This window comes from Accipiter gentilis, chromosome 16 (genome assembly GCF_929443795.1).
Source record: "Accipiter gentilis chromosome 16, bAccGen1.1, whole genome shotgun sequence".
Classification (NCBI taxonomy): domain Eukaryota; kingdom Metazoa; phylum Chordata; class Aves; order Accipitriformes; family Accipitridae; genus Astur; species Astur gentilis.
In genome coordinates this window covers 9747472-9762172 of record NC_064895.1, presented here as the reverse complement: position 1 = coordinate 9762172, position 14701 = coordinate 9747472, and the positions used below count along the sequence as shown (strand labels likewise).

Below are 14701 nucleotides of genomic sequence, written 5' to 3'. Positions count from 1 at the left end.
TCTCCTGTTAAGGTTGCATATGTCAGAATAAAGGACACATAGCACTGGCCAAAAAAAAGTTTTTATATGCAAGAATGTAAGTATGCACAAAAACCCCAACAACTGATCATTATATGTACTTCTATTACCCAATAAAATCTCTTGCACTCCACTACCATAAACTGATCTCTGCAGAAGACATTAAAGTGCACAGTCGAAAGCACAGAGATATAGAAGCACTTACATTTGCACTGTGATCACTTCCACTAACACAGATGACATCTTGTTTTTGAATTGTTAATACCTCTTTTGTAAGCTTCAGTCGGATGTCATAAGCATTTTCGGATACTTCATCATAAGACAATGCAATACCAGTTTTAGTCTGCAAAAGCAAGGCACAGAAACAAAAACTTAAGAGTATGAATATTTCATATCCCATTCAATACATAAAATAAACTCTATCCCATTCAATACATAAAATGCATATAAATGAGCACTGTTCACAGAAAGTGCAAAACTGGTCTGCTTTTCAGTCTTGAAATGGATCAGATATAAAAAGCCTCTTCTGTACTGTAAAATACAGACTAAATGGTCTTCAAAGTAGACATTAATATGTAAAAAAAATATAAAAAAATAATAAAAATTCTCCATTGTACTGTTCCACAAAGGAGTGTTGCCACTGAATGATGTCCTATTTGGTTTTAATTGTATGACTTATTATGAAACTGTATTAGAAGCAGATAGGCAAGTATAAAAGGCATGTGAACACATCTTCCAGTTTCAGCAAGAAGTGGGGAAGTGCAATGTTGTTCCTGACTTAGAGATATTCCTTTCACTGTGTCAGATAAGACCTGTACCCTTCCTACATGTTGCCTTTAAAATACAGAGTTCTATTACAGTGGAAACCCATGTTATTACTTTGTAAAACACATAAACAAATACAGGTGTTACAGAATTTATGTTTGTTTAGGTCAAGATGGACATACATTTCTGGAGTTACATCATCACTGGACTAATAACTAGTAAACTCTATAGGATAGTCAAGTATTTGGTATAAACAATGTTTTCTCCATGAGTAGTAGAAAAGAAATTCTATTTTAATTTTTGGTTTATTTACTTACACACAAATTTCCCGCTAATATTCAGTCAGATATTTCCTTAAGCAAAAACTGTGGAATTAGGACTGCTTATAGCTATTTGTTAAAATAAGCAGACTAATGAAATTTCAGAGCTTTACAGTCATTACACAGAAGAGAAAAAGCAAAACACCTGTTCTGAAATGGATGACCATATTTAAAAGTAGTATTTGTTTAATAATTTATAATGTATATAACAGCACCATCACAACACTGCATTTTCCTCTATACCAGTGAAGAATAATCAAGGATAATTTAAGGTTTAGCTGCAGCATTTGTTTTTAAAGGACAATGTAAAATTAAGTTGTTCATCTATGTTTTGTTAAATAGAAGACCGTGTAAAGAACAGAGTAATGGAATTAACAAAGAAACATGTCCTGTGCACTGAATGAATGTTTGATGGATTTTAAAATAAAATTAAACATGGAACGTTATCTTCATAATAATATTTTCATTTCTGTAAAACTGGGGAGAAGGGCCTGTGGTGATTGTCAATAAAACCTTCTGGGCTTTAAAAGCAGAATCAGTTTAAGCTTAAGGCACTTAAATTTAGACGTGGCGTAGCTCTACTCAGCAATTGAGTGTCAAAGCTTCCATTATAGTAGAAATGGAAAATGCAGCCTAGAGAACAATTCCATTTACCCTGAAGTACATACAGCAGCTGCTCAGCTGAATTTCTCATGTGGTTCTGCTGTCCCTGGGCTCAAAGCAGTTGTCCCCATGTACGCCACTGTTGCCACCTAAGACACTTCAGGATACCTAAGACCTCCACACATGTAAGGCTGACACAGGTTTTTCAGGACATCCAGGTCCTTCTCTAGCTGGAGGCTAGACCAGATTTCCATTATTACAACGGGATACAGACATCAGCCATGCCAGCAGACATCCACATGTAGGTATCTTCAGCTTGAAATGGATCTTGCCAAAGGTTTACAGTGTAGAAATCCACATCTAGGACAGTCATTTAGATCCCGTCAAGCCAGTGGTGAGCAACAGACACCTCTAAAGCATGATTTACCTGACCTGTCTTATACATCCATCTAGAAGGGAACCAATTGCATCATAGCTCTCTACTTTGACTTAAAAAAACAATATAAATAACAACTCAGACACAAGTGTCTAATTCCAGGCAGATAAATCTTGTCCTTAGTGTTTGCTGGACACGCCTAAAGGAAACAAAGTTCAGTGAGGGTGTAAAGCCTTAATCATTCCCACTTGTTTGGAAATGAACACTTCTTCCTTTTCCTGAGGTTTTGAAATTTTTTGCATTTCCAGCAAGTGTGGATGTTTTATCAATACAATTTTGTGAATGACAACATATGAAAACCGTGCCAACACCATCCGCTTAAAAGCCATGCTGCGTAACAGCAAGTATTTTCAAACAGTAGAAGAACAGCCTTGAAAAACCACTGTCCCCACATTTTGCTGCTGTTCAGAGGTTGTGCATCACTATCCCACGCGGACTGGCAACTGCTGTTACTTCTGCCGATGTACTGGAGCATGCTTTACAGAAACACCGAGAGAACAGAGCTCTAGAGAGCTCTTTATATAGCCTAAACCCAGAACATTTCTCTGGCTAGTAATCATTACATATGTTTAGAAGTAACACAATGAAAAAACCCTGAACTTTCATTTGTAACAGATGATCAAGCAACGAATGAAATATGTAAAGTGACCCATTAAATAGCTTAGCATTTTCCATCACACTACTTAAACTGAAAGTCTCACTGAAGCTCATCTATTCCTATTAAAACCCAATACCTACCTCACACTCCATCTAACTCCTGACGTGATCCAAGATGATGTGCAGCAATACCTTATTTGCTTTCAGAATCAATAAGATTAATCTAGATTTCTCTCAGCCTTTCAAGTATTTTTGGTTTTTTTTTTAGACCATTATAAATGGCTTTGAATCAGAGTTCAGCACATTCCCTTGTTCTCTCTTTGTGTTAAAGAGATGGCATACATAACTCTAGCAGGCAAATCCCAGTCCAAAGTGCTTCTTCAAACAAGGATCTTTTAATGAGAACTTAGTCTTCGCATGTACATGTATATCCAGCATTTTAACTATGCTATGTTCATCTTGATTTCTCATTTATACAGTAGCTATTCTAATAACTGGTACCAGAAAGTGAGGACTGAAAAAGTGGAAATAACTCCCCAAAATGATGCAGTAATGTTAGAGATCGTATACCAAATTTACATGTGTTTTGTAATAAAAAACATGGGGAAAATGCATAGGGAGTTGCATCTCCGTAGGATTTAAGTGCTTACAATTAGAGGTAGGGGAATATAAATTTAAACTCAGTTGGGCAGATGAGGAAATTAAATGTTGATTTTCCTATCTCTGACAGTTTTCTAGACACTGGCCTCAGGAAAAGGGGTGTGTGGTATGCATGTGCACGTCCACGTACCTGGTGGGAGGAAGAGAAAAGGGGATCAGTAGCACAAGCATCACAGTAGCTGTAACTTTTAAAAAAGCTTAGTCACTGCTTTGTTTTTGAAAGAAAAAAAACACCGAAACCTACTTTCTCGAGCAAGCTCAAAAACTGTCAATACCACAGAGAAGAAAACATCACTCTCTAGAGAGAGCTAGAATTGCAGATGAATCCTTTTATCAGTTTTATTGTTGACTACTTAAGGCAGGTCCCTAGCCAGTGTACTTGCTTTAAAGCACTCCCTGTTCAGCATGTATTTTGGGACCCTACTCAAAATACCGTAACTCTGTCAATGCACTGTATCTGCAGCCTAAAGCTCACAGCTGCAAATTCTGTTTCAAAGGCATCTCTAAGGTAAACTGCGGTCTTACTGGCATAAAATATACTTGTCTTCACTGCTCTAAGTTTTGTTTTGAAAAAGCTTGCACGAAAATGAGGCAGAGTTTAAAAGTGGTGTTGAGGTGTACTAGGTTTCCTATAGAAACTATTTACTTGTTTATGTCCATTTGTTTCTCAAATGCATTAGAGCAATGTCAGGCTTTTCATGCTAGTAACTGAAAAGAGGCAGAAAATGTTCAAGACTCTTACACAGACGATCAGAAAATTCAGATGAGATTCATAATAAAATTATGTAATATATTTGTATGTATTCAGAGCAGATATCAGAGTACATGCTGTGCAGTGTACTATTTTGACTTAAACTGTGAAGTTCTCGGTAACTCCAAGCCTCTCTCTTACTCCGTCTGCCTAAGTGTATTTTAGCAATTGTGATCACTACCGTTGCCAATTAAATAGAGTATTAGTGTCTTAGACCCTTATAAAAATGGATCATCTGGACTCTCCCCTACTTCATCTAAAAAATCCTCTGCATTGAGTTACATTAGTCCTCCAGCAGAAATCACCATTTGCTGATCTTCATCCTTAATAAATATATCCATAGCTTCAATGGCATGGCAGTTCAATTTTTAACTGCTAAAATGCATTAATAAATTTTGTTTTCTCATTTGTAAGTAAAATTCATTAAGCACTATATTTGAACTTGTTTTTCCAACTGAAATTCCACATTATATTTCCAGACAAATATCTTATCAGCAATATTTACACCTCAGAGGTCTGGTGATAAAATGCTCTAATCCAATTTCAAATTTTTTTTCATGAAAATAACTCAGTTGAAATTCCGTATCTGTGGTATACTGATGGTTGGAACACTTGCTGAAGACACATGAGAATTATAGTCACTGATTTTTATCCTAAATCACTTCAGATTAAGCAGAAAGAGAACTTCAGGCGGTCCCACATAGCCAGTGCTCCGACCACTAAGTTACAGCAGGCTCAAATTTACCCTTTCTCTCGTAACTGGTTTGATATGTTTTCTACATCACATCTCCTGTTGTGATCAAAAGACAAAGACATTTTGGCAGAGAAGGACAGAATTAAAATTTAAAATAGCCGTGACTAACATAAAAAAAGGATTTTAAAAATGGGATTAAGGGTAACAGAAAAAAAGTGCAAGGTGCTACACTCTAGGAAGAACAGTCTCTTGTATGGAAGAAGAAAAGCTTTTCTTCACCATTTCTTAAGGAAAGGAAACAGGTAGCAGTGAGAATTGACAGTAAAATATTGGCATCAATATCTTGTTGTTGCAATAAAGGCAAACAGATATTTTGACTGCTTTCCTTCAGATTCTTTCCTACAGATTTGATTTTTCTCACTCTCACAAGACAGTACCCAAAAGTAAACACAGTTCTTCAGCTGCGTAGTACAGAAGGTTCGTTAAACACGGATGAATGTGAGGGAGGAATAATTTCATGCCCATGAAATAATCTATCACCAGTGTTGCATTTAATACATCCCAGTATATTGTTTCCTTTTATACAGTGTTATGTCAGCGTTGATTCATGGCTACGCTACACAGAAGAGGTAATGAACTGAAAAGGGTCATGAGAAATATAAAAAAATTAAAAGTGATCAGAGACCTGGAAAATAGGACCTGTAAGTAATTCTGCACAAATTTGGGTTGTTTAGTTTAAAGACAGAAGACAAGAGGACATAATGACAGTTTTAAATACTTCAAAATCTATTGCAAAGACAAATGGAACAATCAGATAAGAAAATAATGCAGAAATCTCCTCCTTTTAACATATTCCAGCTACAAGAAAACTGAAGTCCTTGGACAGATTGCTGGGACAGATTACAGACATCCATCGCTAAGGGATTCTGTGAGAAAACTGAACAAACATCTGCCCAAATGGTACGGGTACTAATCCTCTCACAGGGCAAAATCCCAGAAAAAAAAACAATTTCTTTTAGATCTGTTTGTCTCTGATGCTAATATTCAGAATTACATGACTTCTTGCATATGACTGAACCTCTGCATCCGGGAGAAAGCCTGACTGGCTTTAGAAGGACACCTGCACTGAACAACTTGCAACTGCCATAGGAGAGATGAAAAATAACTATTACGACCTGAAGTAGTTTATCATTTAGGGGGCTTAACAATGGATGAGTGACATTTACAATAAAATTTGTTAATAATAATTTCTATAGCACTTAGTCTGAAGGAGGACTGTACCCTAAGAACTGTACTTTTGTCTTTCATGACAAGAAGATAATTCCAGGCTTAAGGGGCCTTGAGCGAGAAAACAAATACAGACTTTTCAATGGACCAACACAGCACAAATGGATAAGGACAGCAGATATGTAGTGAGAGCGATAACACAGCTGTGGAACGCAGAAAATTAATGATTCCATTAGCACTGTAAGCACACAAAGAACCATTCAGTAAAACTAAAAGCAGATACAAGACAGAGATTAATTATAACTTTCTGAAATTAGTTATATGGAGCTCCCTTAAAGAGTATGTTTTTCCTGTAAATATATGTGGAGTTGTCCTTTTTCTCAGCTTTCGCATACTACGGCTTTTACACCCAGTGACACTTTAACAGCTGCTGAGACAAAAATCCTTAACCTTAATAGTCTTTCCTTTAAGAAATTCTGACCATAATAATAATTAATCCCTTAGACTATTTGAATAGGTTATGGTTCCCCTGTACTAGGAGGGTGAGGGTTTCTATGAACAAGTTGGAAGAACCATCTGTAAAAAATGCTATGAAGTACAAAATGGTATGGATTTGTCCAATATCTCAGAGTAGTTCAAGACTCCCATAGATCAGGAAAGAAAACATCATTTTACGATCAAAGGTAGGAAGGGACCTTCAGAGGTTTGAAGCCCAACCTCAAAGCAAGGCAACTATGCGATCAGCCCAGGCTGAAAGCCTCTGAGGATGGAGGCTGCTCAACCTTGCTGGGCAACCAGCTCCACTGCTTGACTGTCCTCATGAGGAAAAGCTTTACCTTGTATCCTGCCCACCCATGCATCACTCTGAAGAGCCTGGCTCCATCTTCTTGATATCCTCCTTGTTAACATGGAAAGGCTGCCTTTAGGTCCTGCTGAAGCCTTCTCCAGGCTGAACAAGCCCAACTCCCTCACAGGTCAAGTCCTCCCAGCCCAAATCAGCTTGGTGGCTCCACAATGAACTTGCTCCACAATGAACTTGTATAGGGGCAACCGAAAACTGCATGCAGTATTCTAGATGCAGTCTCATGAGTGTGGAGAAGGGGATAATCCCTTCCCTTGACCTCCTAGTTGTGCTCCTCCTAATACAGCCCAGGATGCTGTTGACTTCTCTGCTGCCATGGCTCACTGCTGGCTCAAGTACAACTCACTGCCCATCAGGACCTCCAGGACCTATTCAGCAGAACTGCTCCCCAGACAAGCAGCATCCAGCCTGTATCATTGCCAGAGGCTCTTCCTTCCCAGGTGCAGGACTTGGCATTTGACTTTGTTGAATTTCATGAGTTTAGTTCATAAATTTCTTGAATTTTCTAGCAGTCCATTTCTTAGCCTGCCTAGGTCTCTGTCCATGGTGTACTGACTGCACCCTCCAATTTGGTGTCATTGTGAAACTTGATAACCAAGTTCTCCATGACCTCCTCCAGGTCACTGACAAAGATGTTAAAGAGGATAGGTCGCAGGACAGACCCCTGAAGAACACCACTTGCCACAGGAATCCAGGTAGAGGACAAACCATTCACCACTACCCTCAGTCTGAGCATCTGAGCAGTTGTCCACCCACCCATCTAGACTAAGGCTATAGCAATAGATTAGCAAATGGGTATATTTATTTCCTTATGTCAAAATAATAATAAACCCAATAATACCGTTAATAACAAAACTGACATTTTTTTGTTTGTTTTCACACATGAATGCATAAAGAACTAAAAAAAAAAAACATCAGGAAAAAAATCATTATCACTGCTTATAGCCACTACAGTCACTACAGGTAAAAATGTCAGAAGATGATGTAGAAATTATTTGGATGAGATCAGTGCTTTGGATCAGACACCCTTCTGCTCTAAAGTACTACCGCCCACCACCACCAGTATCACGACCATCCAATCTCTATGTACAGAAGGATGCAGCAATGCCATTACATCCATTAGGCCCAGCAATCCTGCTTACCCCGCCTCAGAGCCAAAGGGCCAGGACTATGATGGACACACGTACAGTCACGGGCAGGGGCCACAACCCCCATTTCACGCCCTCCACGTCACGCAGACGCGTAGCCCACCGCCAGCTGATTCCTGCCTCCCTTCCCAACAAGGAGAAGAACTGCAGTGGGGAGCGCAGCACCAACATCTCGCTGCAACATTGCAGCTGATGAAACTTGTGGCTGCCCCAGCGATCCAGCCCTTCAGCTTTTGTCTGTTTTTGAAGGGTAATATTTCAATTTAAAGCAAAAACTGAAGTCTGAATTTCATTCCAGTTGGAAAGCAACTGCCAACGTTAATTTTTAACAGTGGATTATTTTCAATATTGCAAAATCGACAAAAAACCCTTTTAATCTGAATAATATACAACCAAACTGACTTAACAGCCTCCTAACTTTTAAGATGTATTTAAAATATATGCATCTTCTTTCAGCTCCTATTTAAAACAAGCAAACCCTCAAGCCAAACTTACCAAAAGGTAAGCAAAAAAACCCCAACTGCTTTGTAGCCTCAATGAGTAAGCAGCTAGTAAGGGTACTTATCCTTGTCATACTATTTTTAAATTCTCTTGAGCATTTCAAGACTACCATTAGATTGTGCATTTCTATTAGAGTTGTAACCCCATTTCATGGTTTCTTAGTATACACAATCACTGTTCTCAATTAGTCAAGAAGATCACAAATTCCCAATAACCCATTTTTAAAAGGTGATTCACATTCACAACAAAGCCAGTGGAATACAATTAAGACTAAAGATTTTCAATTATAATATATTGTAAGTTTTCAATGCAATATATGGCAAGAATCAGCATCAGAAACAAAGATGGTCAAGAACAGATATTTAAGAAACATTTAAGTATATTTTTCCCAAAAGCACAGATTATATCTGGAATATGCACCTTGGAAATTACTGTTTTACAAAGATTGTTATTTCTTCTTTTTAAATGTCTGCATTCATTAATGACAATATTATGGACTGACATTTCACTACATACAGTTGCAAAAGGTATATTAGCATTACAAATTTTTAGAAGATTTTAACTGCAGCATGGCAATATCACTTTCTAGCAATTCAGAACAGAGTTTTTCCTAAATATTTAAGTGGCATATAGAAATATACAAGAAAGAATATTAACTCAAGGTTAACAGAAGTTTGAAAAGATGCTCTCAAAATGCAAAATTTAAAAATCTACTTTGCTGCTTACATCACAGCCTGTCCACCAAAAGCTCTTTTAAAAATAGCCTTAGGGGCAGATTGTTGGGATTTTCTGTTAATGACATTAGCCTTGCAAGAAAAGTGATTAACAGCTGGCTCTCAATCTGTGTGATCTTAATCATTAGAAAGTAAGCTGTAACGTCTTGTTTAATTACTGCAAGCACAGTGTGTCATGAGCTAATTAGATATGATTGATTATTGTCATCCTTATGCACCTCTCAAAACATCAGACACAAATATTTGAATCCTGTAACGCATGTTTGGAAAATGAACTTTCAGAATGCAATGTTGAATAAAAATTGCCTGCTTAAAAATTCTAATAAATGCTAAATAATAGCGCCACACAGTTCAGTATGTTAGAATACAAACTCTGTCCCAGAAAACAGCCAAGGTACAAACTACTAAAAGAATTGCCTAGTTTTACTTTGATTTAGATACTATCTTTAAGTAAATTGCTTTCTTATTACTACACCTCATTTTTTCAGGCAACTGGACAGTAGCACAGAATTAAATAGCCCAAGAATATAAAGATGCTCCTATGCTTACAGTAGGTTCATACCAGTTAAAAAAGAAAGCATAAATTTCACACTTCAAACTAAACCACTTAGTAAGAGGCAAAAAAGACCACAAGAACATTTCTCTTTGGAGACTACTTAAGAAACAGCTAAGAGACTCTCAGAAAATTAATGTGAACATTTCTATTACTAGTACCATGCAGTTTACCCTGGTAGGACTTCAGCCAATTAATAAATGTTCCTGTTGATATATCAAAATAAGAACTGGGAGTATAATTAAATGAAGAACTGGGAGTACAATTAAAAGAGACCCACCCATTTTCTTAATCTAGAATAACCAAGTACGGCCAATATAAAGGCATCATGTTTTTTATAATGGAATAGCAGGTTTTATTCATCCTACTCTTGCTATCCTTCCCCTTTACACTGATACAGCTCCAACACATTCATTCTTTTCCAAGCTTTTGCATAAAATCATTTTTTTTCTATTCTATTAAACTGTGTTGTGCTGTTCTGCCAAAACCAACTAATCAAAGCCATATCCAACTGCTTAATTTCTGAATAAAGTGGATGTAAATATTTCTAGCTTCTTTCTAAATTTAAAGTGGCAAAATTAAACTCAGTGGTTTCATCACCCTAATGTGAATTCTGCAATCGCAAAGAAATCGTTATCATCATTATAGTAAGAATTTCTCATACTGTATTGGTTTCTAGTGCTACTGGACATAGCAAGATTAAGCAAAGATTAATCACAGGAATATAATAGGATTTAAATAGAGTTCCTAAGCATTAAAATAAGTCCAGAAAAAAAAAAGAAAAAAATCACAAACCCACAACTTTTACTTACATATGTAGTTATTGTTTTTACAGGCCAGGTGCTCAAATAAACCCAGAGGTTAGAAATGAAAATCCCTTCAATCATGCATTTGGCTGCTAGCTTGGAAAGAAATGAGACAGTCCAATTTCATGCTTTATCCAAGGACTTAATGCCATGTTTAAGTTTAACCTCTGTTAAACCTTCTTCTAGTCTTGGCTGCAATTCTCAAATGCAATCGTGGTATCAGTAACTTTTTAATACTTTCTGTATTTAATGGACAGACCACTCCTAAAGTACATCAAAGTGGATGAAACATTGAATATGGGGGATAACTTATCAACAGGAAAACAACCATTTTAATTACTGAAATTAATGAAGAAAACCATAATTTAGAGGCATTATAGAGGACAAGATGAAAAATAAAACTGGATTAAATTAATGAGTCTCTACAAAAAGTAGTGGAATTGGCAGAGAACAGCCAAGTAAGGCAGAAGCCAGGCAGGATGATGTTAAGTTTCTAAGATGGCAATCTCATATTCAAGAGCAAAAATCAGAGCAGCAGCTAGATAGCCATTATTAAAAGGTGGAGAAGAGTCTTGTTTATAAACTGATTGCATGTCACACAGTGGAAAAAAAAGATGAAAGTCTGTTTACACCTAAATTTTGGAAACAAGATGTCTTCTAACAAAAGTAGATTATCAACAAACACCTAGAGTTTCATTATGTTCTTAAGGGAGGTTACTTAGGAATAATGTGAATAGAAAAAAAATCCAAGAGTTGTATGTACATACTCAATTTGTATATAGTTGATTGGTATGTTATAAACTTTACAAAACCCAGACTTTTTCAAATGGATATACAAGATTTCAAGCAATTAGTTTCTGAGATTGCTGGGACTGCTCCACAGTACTTACTGAATTTATTAAATCATCGTATCAATGGTAAGCACACAAAGATGGGATAGTCACAACTGAATCTTCTGCAAAAAAAAAAAAAGTCTTTAAACAAGCAACTACTGTATTTAACAGTGTTTTAATATGTCACTCCCATATTCTTTTAGACTCAAGCCTGAACTAAAAAGTAGTATTGAGAATAAACTATAAATAAATAGATAGATGTTCACAAAATGCAGAAGCTGGAAAAATACCTGCAAATATCAGAGATGGAAGATAAAGATCAACTCCAACTAGGAAAAAAAAGTACTTAAGCTTACTGCTGGGGACAAAAACTAAAAAATTGAAGAAATAACCAGATTCAAGATGTTAAACAGATATCCTTCAGAAACTGGAGGCTTATAAAGAAAGTATCAGAAAAGGAACAGGAAATTTGGGAACAACTAAAGGTCTTCTAGAATAGCCAAGTAACTGAGGAAAAAATGCAGATAATATAAGTATTGAAAATTAAGTGATTTTTATGAATTAGACTTCTTCAAATGAACACTTCTTAAGATGAAGAATATTTATTCTAAACCACCCTTCAAAGGCAATAAAAACATTCAATTGGGGTGGCAAGAGGAGATTTATGTTCTACTCTCATTTTAAAAACAATAAATGGTCTGGGATGAATAAATGTTTGTCCAGAACTCAAAGAAACTCTTCCTTTTTAAGCACACACAGTGTCATTAGTGTCAAGACAAGCAAGAACATTAGTGCTAAAAATAGTATTCTGGAACTCATGTGAAGTCTGATTTTGGCAGTTGCATATAAAACCTAGTGTCTTTCATCAACTTCAACAATTTGCTGATTGACAGCCAGTGCAGGCAACTGACTGTGATACACAGGCACTGTAACCATTTGGTTTATGCCTATGGAGGTACATTTACACATCAGGACATAAGTACCAGAGCACAAAAATAAAACTGGTAGGAAACATCAAACAATAAACAACTAATGCTGAGTACAAAATCATTCGAAGGTAAGCTCCTTGACAGAAGAGTTGGACATCTCAAGGGTTTTGACAAAATTTTGACAAAAAAGATATGGTTCAGAGTGATAAACTTGCAGCAGAATTTGCTTTTTATCAATAACCGTCCCTCCAGTGTCATCTGTCCCTCGCTACTGTTAGTCACAGGGCACTGGACTGGGACAATACTGGGATGACCCCACATGCAAAACCCTCACTGCTATAAGCTGGGGGTAAAGATGACCTACATCATCTACTGCAGACGGATGCAAAGATCGCTGAATTAGTTCTGATGGGACTCATAAGTCAGTGCGCCACATTAAAGGACTGGGCAGTCACTGCTGGGCCTGCAAGCAAGATTAGCACGAACAAAGCAGACAACAGAGGGAGAGGGATATCAGCTTTACTAAACAAATGTTGAAATAAAGGCAAGTTAGGAAAAAAGAGCTCCTGCACAAAGCAAAGCAGGAATCAGTGCTTAGCAGGGAGGAGCATTAAACAAATGTCAGCCAGCCAACTGGCACCAGAATTTTTAACTCAAGGATTTTAGGAAATCTTAAGTTAACCTTGCTGTCAGAAAAAGGCATTCACCAGAACAGGGGAACAAACTCAGATTATTGAGAAATTGCAGTTTTTTGAGTTTGTGTGGCGGGGTTTTCGTAGCGGGGCAGGGGCTGCAGGGCCGGCTCCTGTGAGGAGCTGCCAGAAGCTTCCCCGGCTCCAAGTCGGACCCACCGCTGGCCCAGGCCGAGCCCACCAGCGACGGTGGTAGCACCTCTGGGAGAACAGAGTTAAGAGGGGAAACCTGCAGTGAGTAGGGGATTGGGGTGTGAGAGGAACCCCTGTGCAGATCCCGAGGGGAGTGAGGAAGGAGGGGAGGAGGAGCGGGGGAGGAGGGGATGCCCCTGCAGCCCGTGGGGAGACCAGACAGCAGGCTGTCCCCCCCCAGCCCATGGAGGGGAGCGGGGGAGCAGATGCCCACCTGCAGCCCGGGGAGAGAGGAGCCCATGCCGCAGCAGGGGGATGGATGCCCCCCAAGATGGCCGGGACTCCAGGGGGAAGCCCGCGCTGGAGCAGGCTGTGCCTGACGGACTGCAGCCCGTGGAAGGGACCCATGCTGGAGAACTGACCCAAAACCCCATTCCCTGTCCCCCTGCACCACCTGCACTTATGAAAGGCCTGTGTTGGAAAACATCCTATCAACAGTTTCACATTTTTATGCAAGTATAAAAGTCAGATTAGCAGGGCAAGAGACAAGATTGTTTGTACTTTGTGAAGGAAAGCAGAAGAGTAGAGGTATGGAGGTAGACAGACATGGGAACGGTTCTAGGCATAACACAGTGTTGTTAGAGAAAAAGAGAAGACTTAAGAACAGAAAAACAGGAAGAGGAATTAACAGTAATAAGAGGGGGAAAGATAAAAATGAAAGAAAAGGAATATTGAGGAAAAATGAAGAAAGGCAATTTTTAAAAATCACGTGCTTAAGAGAAAGAGTAGCTGCCCATTGACTAACACATCTATGTTTTCCAGGAACTATCACCATAGGTTACTAGTCCGTAAAAGAATTTGACGTTAACTCTGCTCTGAGTTGGTATTAAAAATCTGTGTGAAAACTGGAAACAGAATTTACAAAAGCTGTACTTAGCAGAAGTGCTATCCAAAACAATTGAAAGCACAGCTAAATAACAAGCCCATAAAACACATCTGGTGGTAAACAGGATCCTGCCTGAGGTTTACCCCTGCTGCTCCGCTGTCAGAAGGCTTCCTGAGGTGAGCATTAATGTAAACTGTGCCCCTGCTCCCTACTACTTCCTTCTTGACACCTGCCAGCACGCAGATGGACAAGCCACCGTAAGGATCACTGTTACAGCTGATCAATTATTTAACCCCATTTACCTCTGTCACAGCTATACTATTTACATATCAGTGTATTACATCCCTTTTACATAGTGTCATACTTTCTACTACCCCTATTCCGCACAGTAAAAAAACAATCTTCTTTTCTATAGAAATGTTAAGAGGTGAAACAGAATACTACTGTTTCAGCCTTTCTGTAAACATCTATTTCCATTTTGACTTGCTGGTTTCAGACCTAACTATTCCTACAACCAAAAACCTACCATGGGTTTTTTGCTATGCCTTTGCACA

The 14701-nt window shown here is 38.1% G+C and overlaps 1 protein-coding gene across 1 annotated transcript in view; it reads right to left on the bottom strand.

Annotated features, from left to right (window-relative positions):
* Nucleotides 1-14701, bottom strand: part of SNTG2 (syntrophin gamma 2) — a 304975-nt gene that overhangs the window by 169895 nt on the left and 120379 nt on the right. Inside the window, exon 2 of the mRNA XM_049818624.1 lies at nt 224-361. Within this exon, the coding sequence (XP_049674581.1) occupies nt 224-361 (138 nt within the window). The remainder of the gene's footprint in view (nt 1-223; nt 362-14701) is intronic.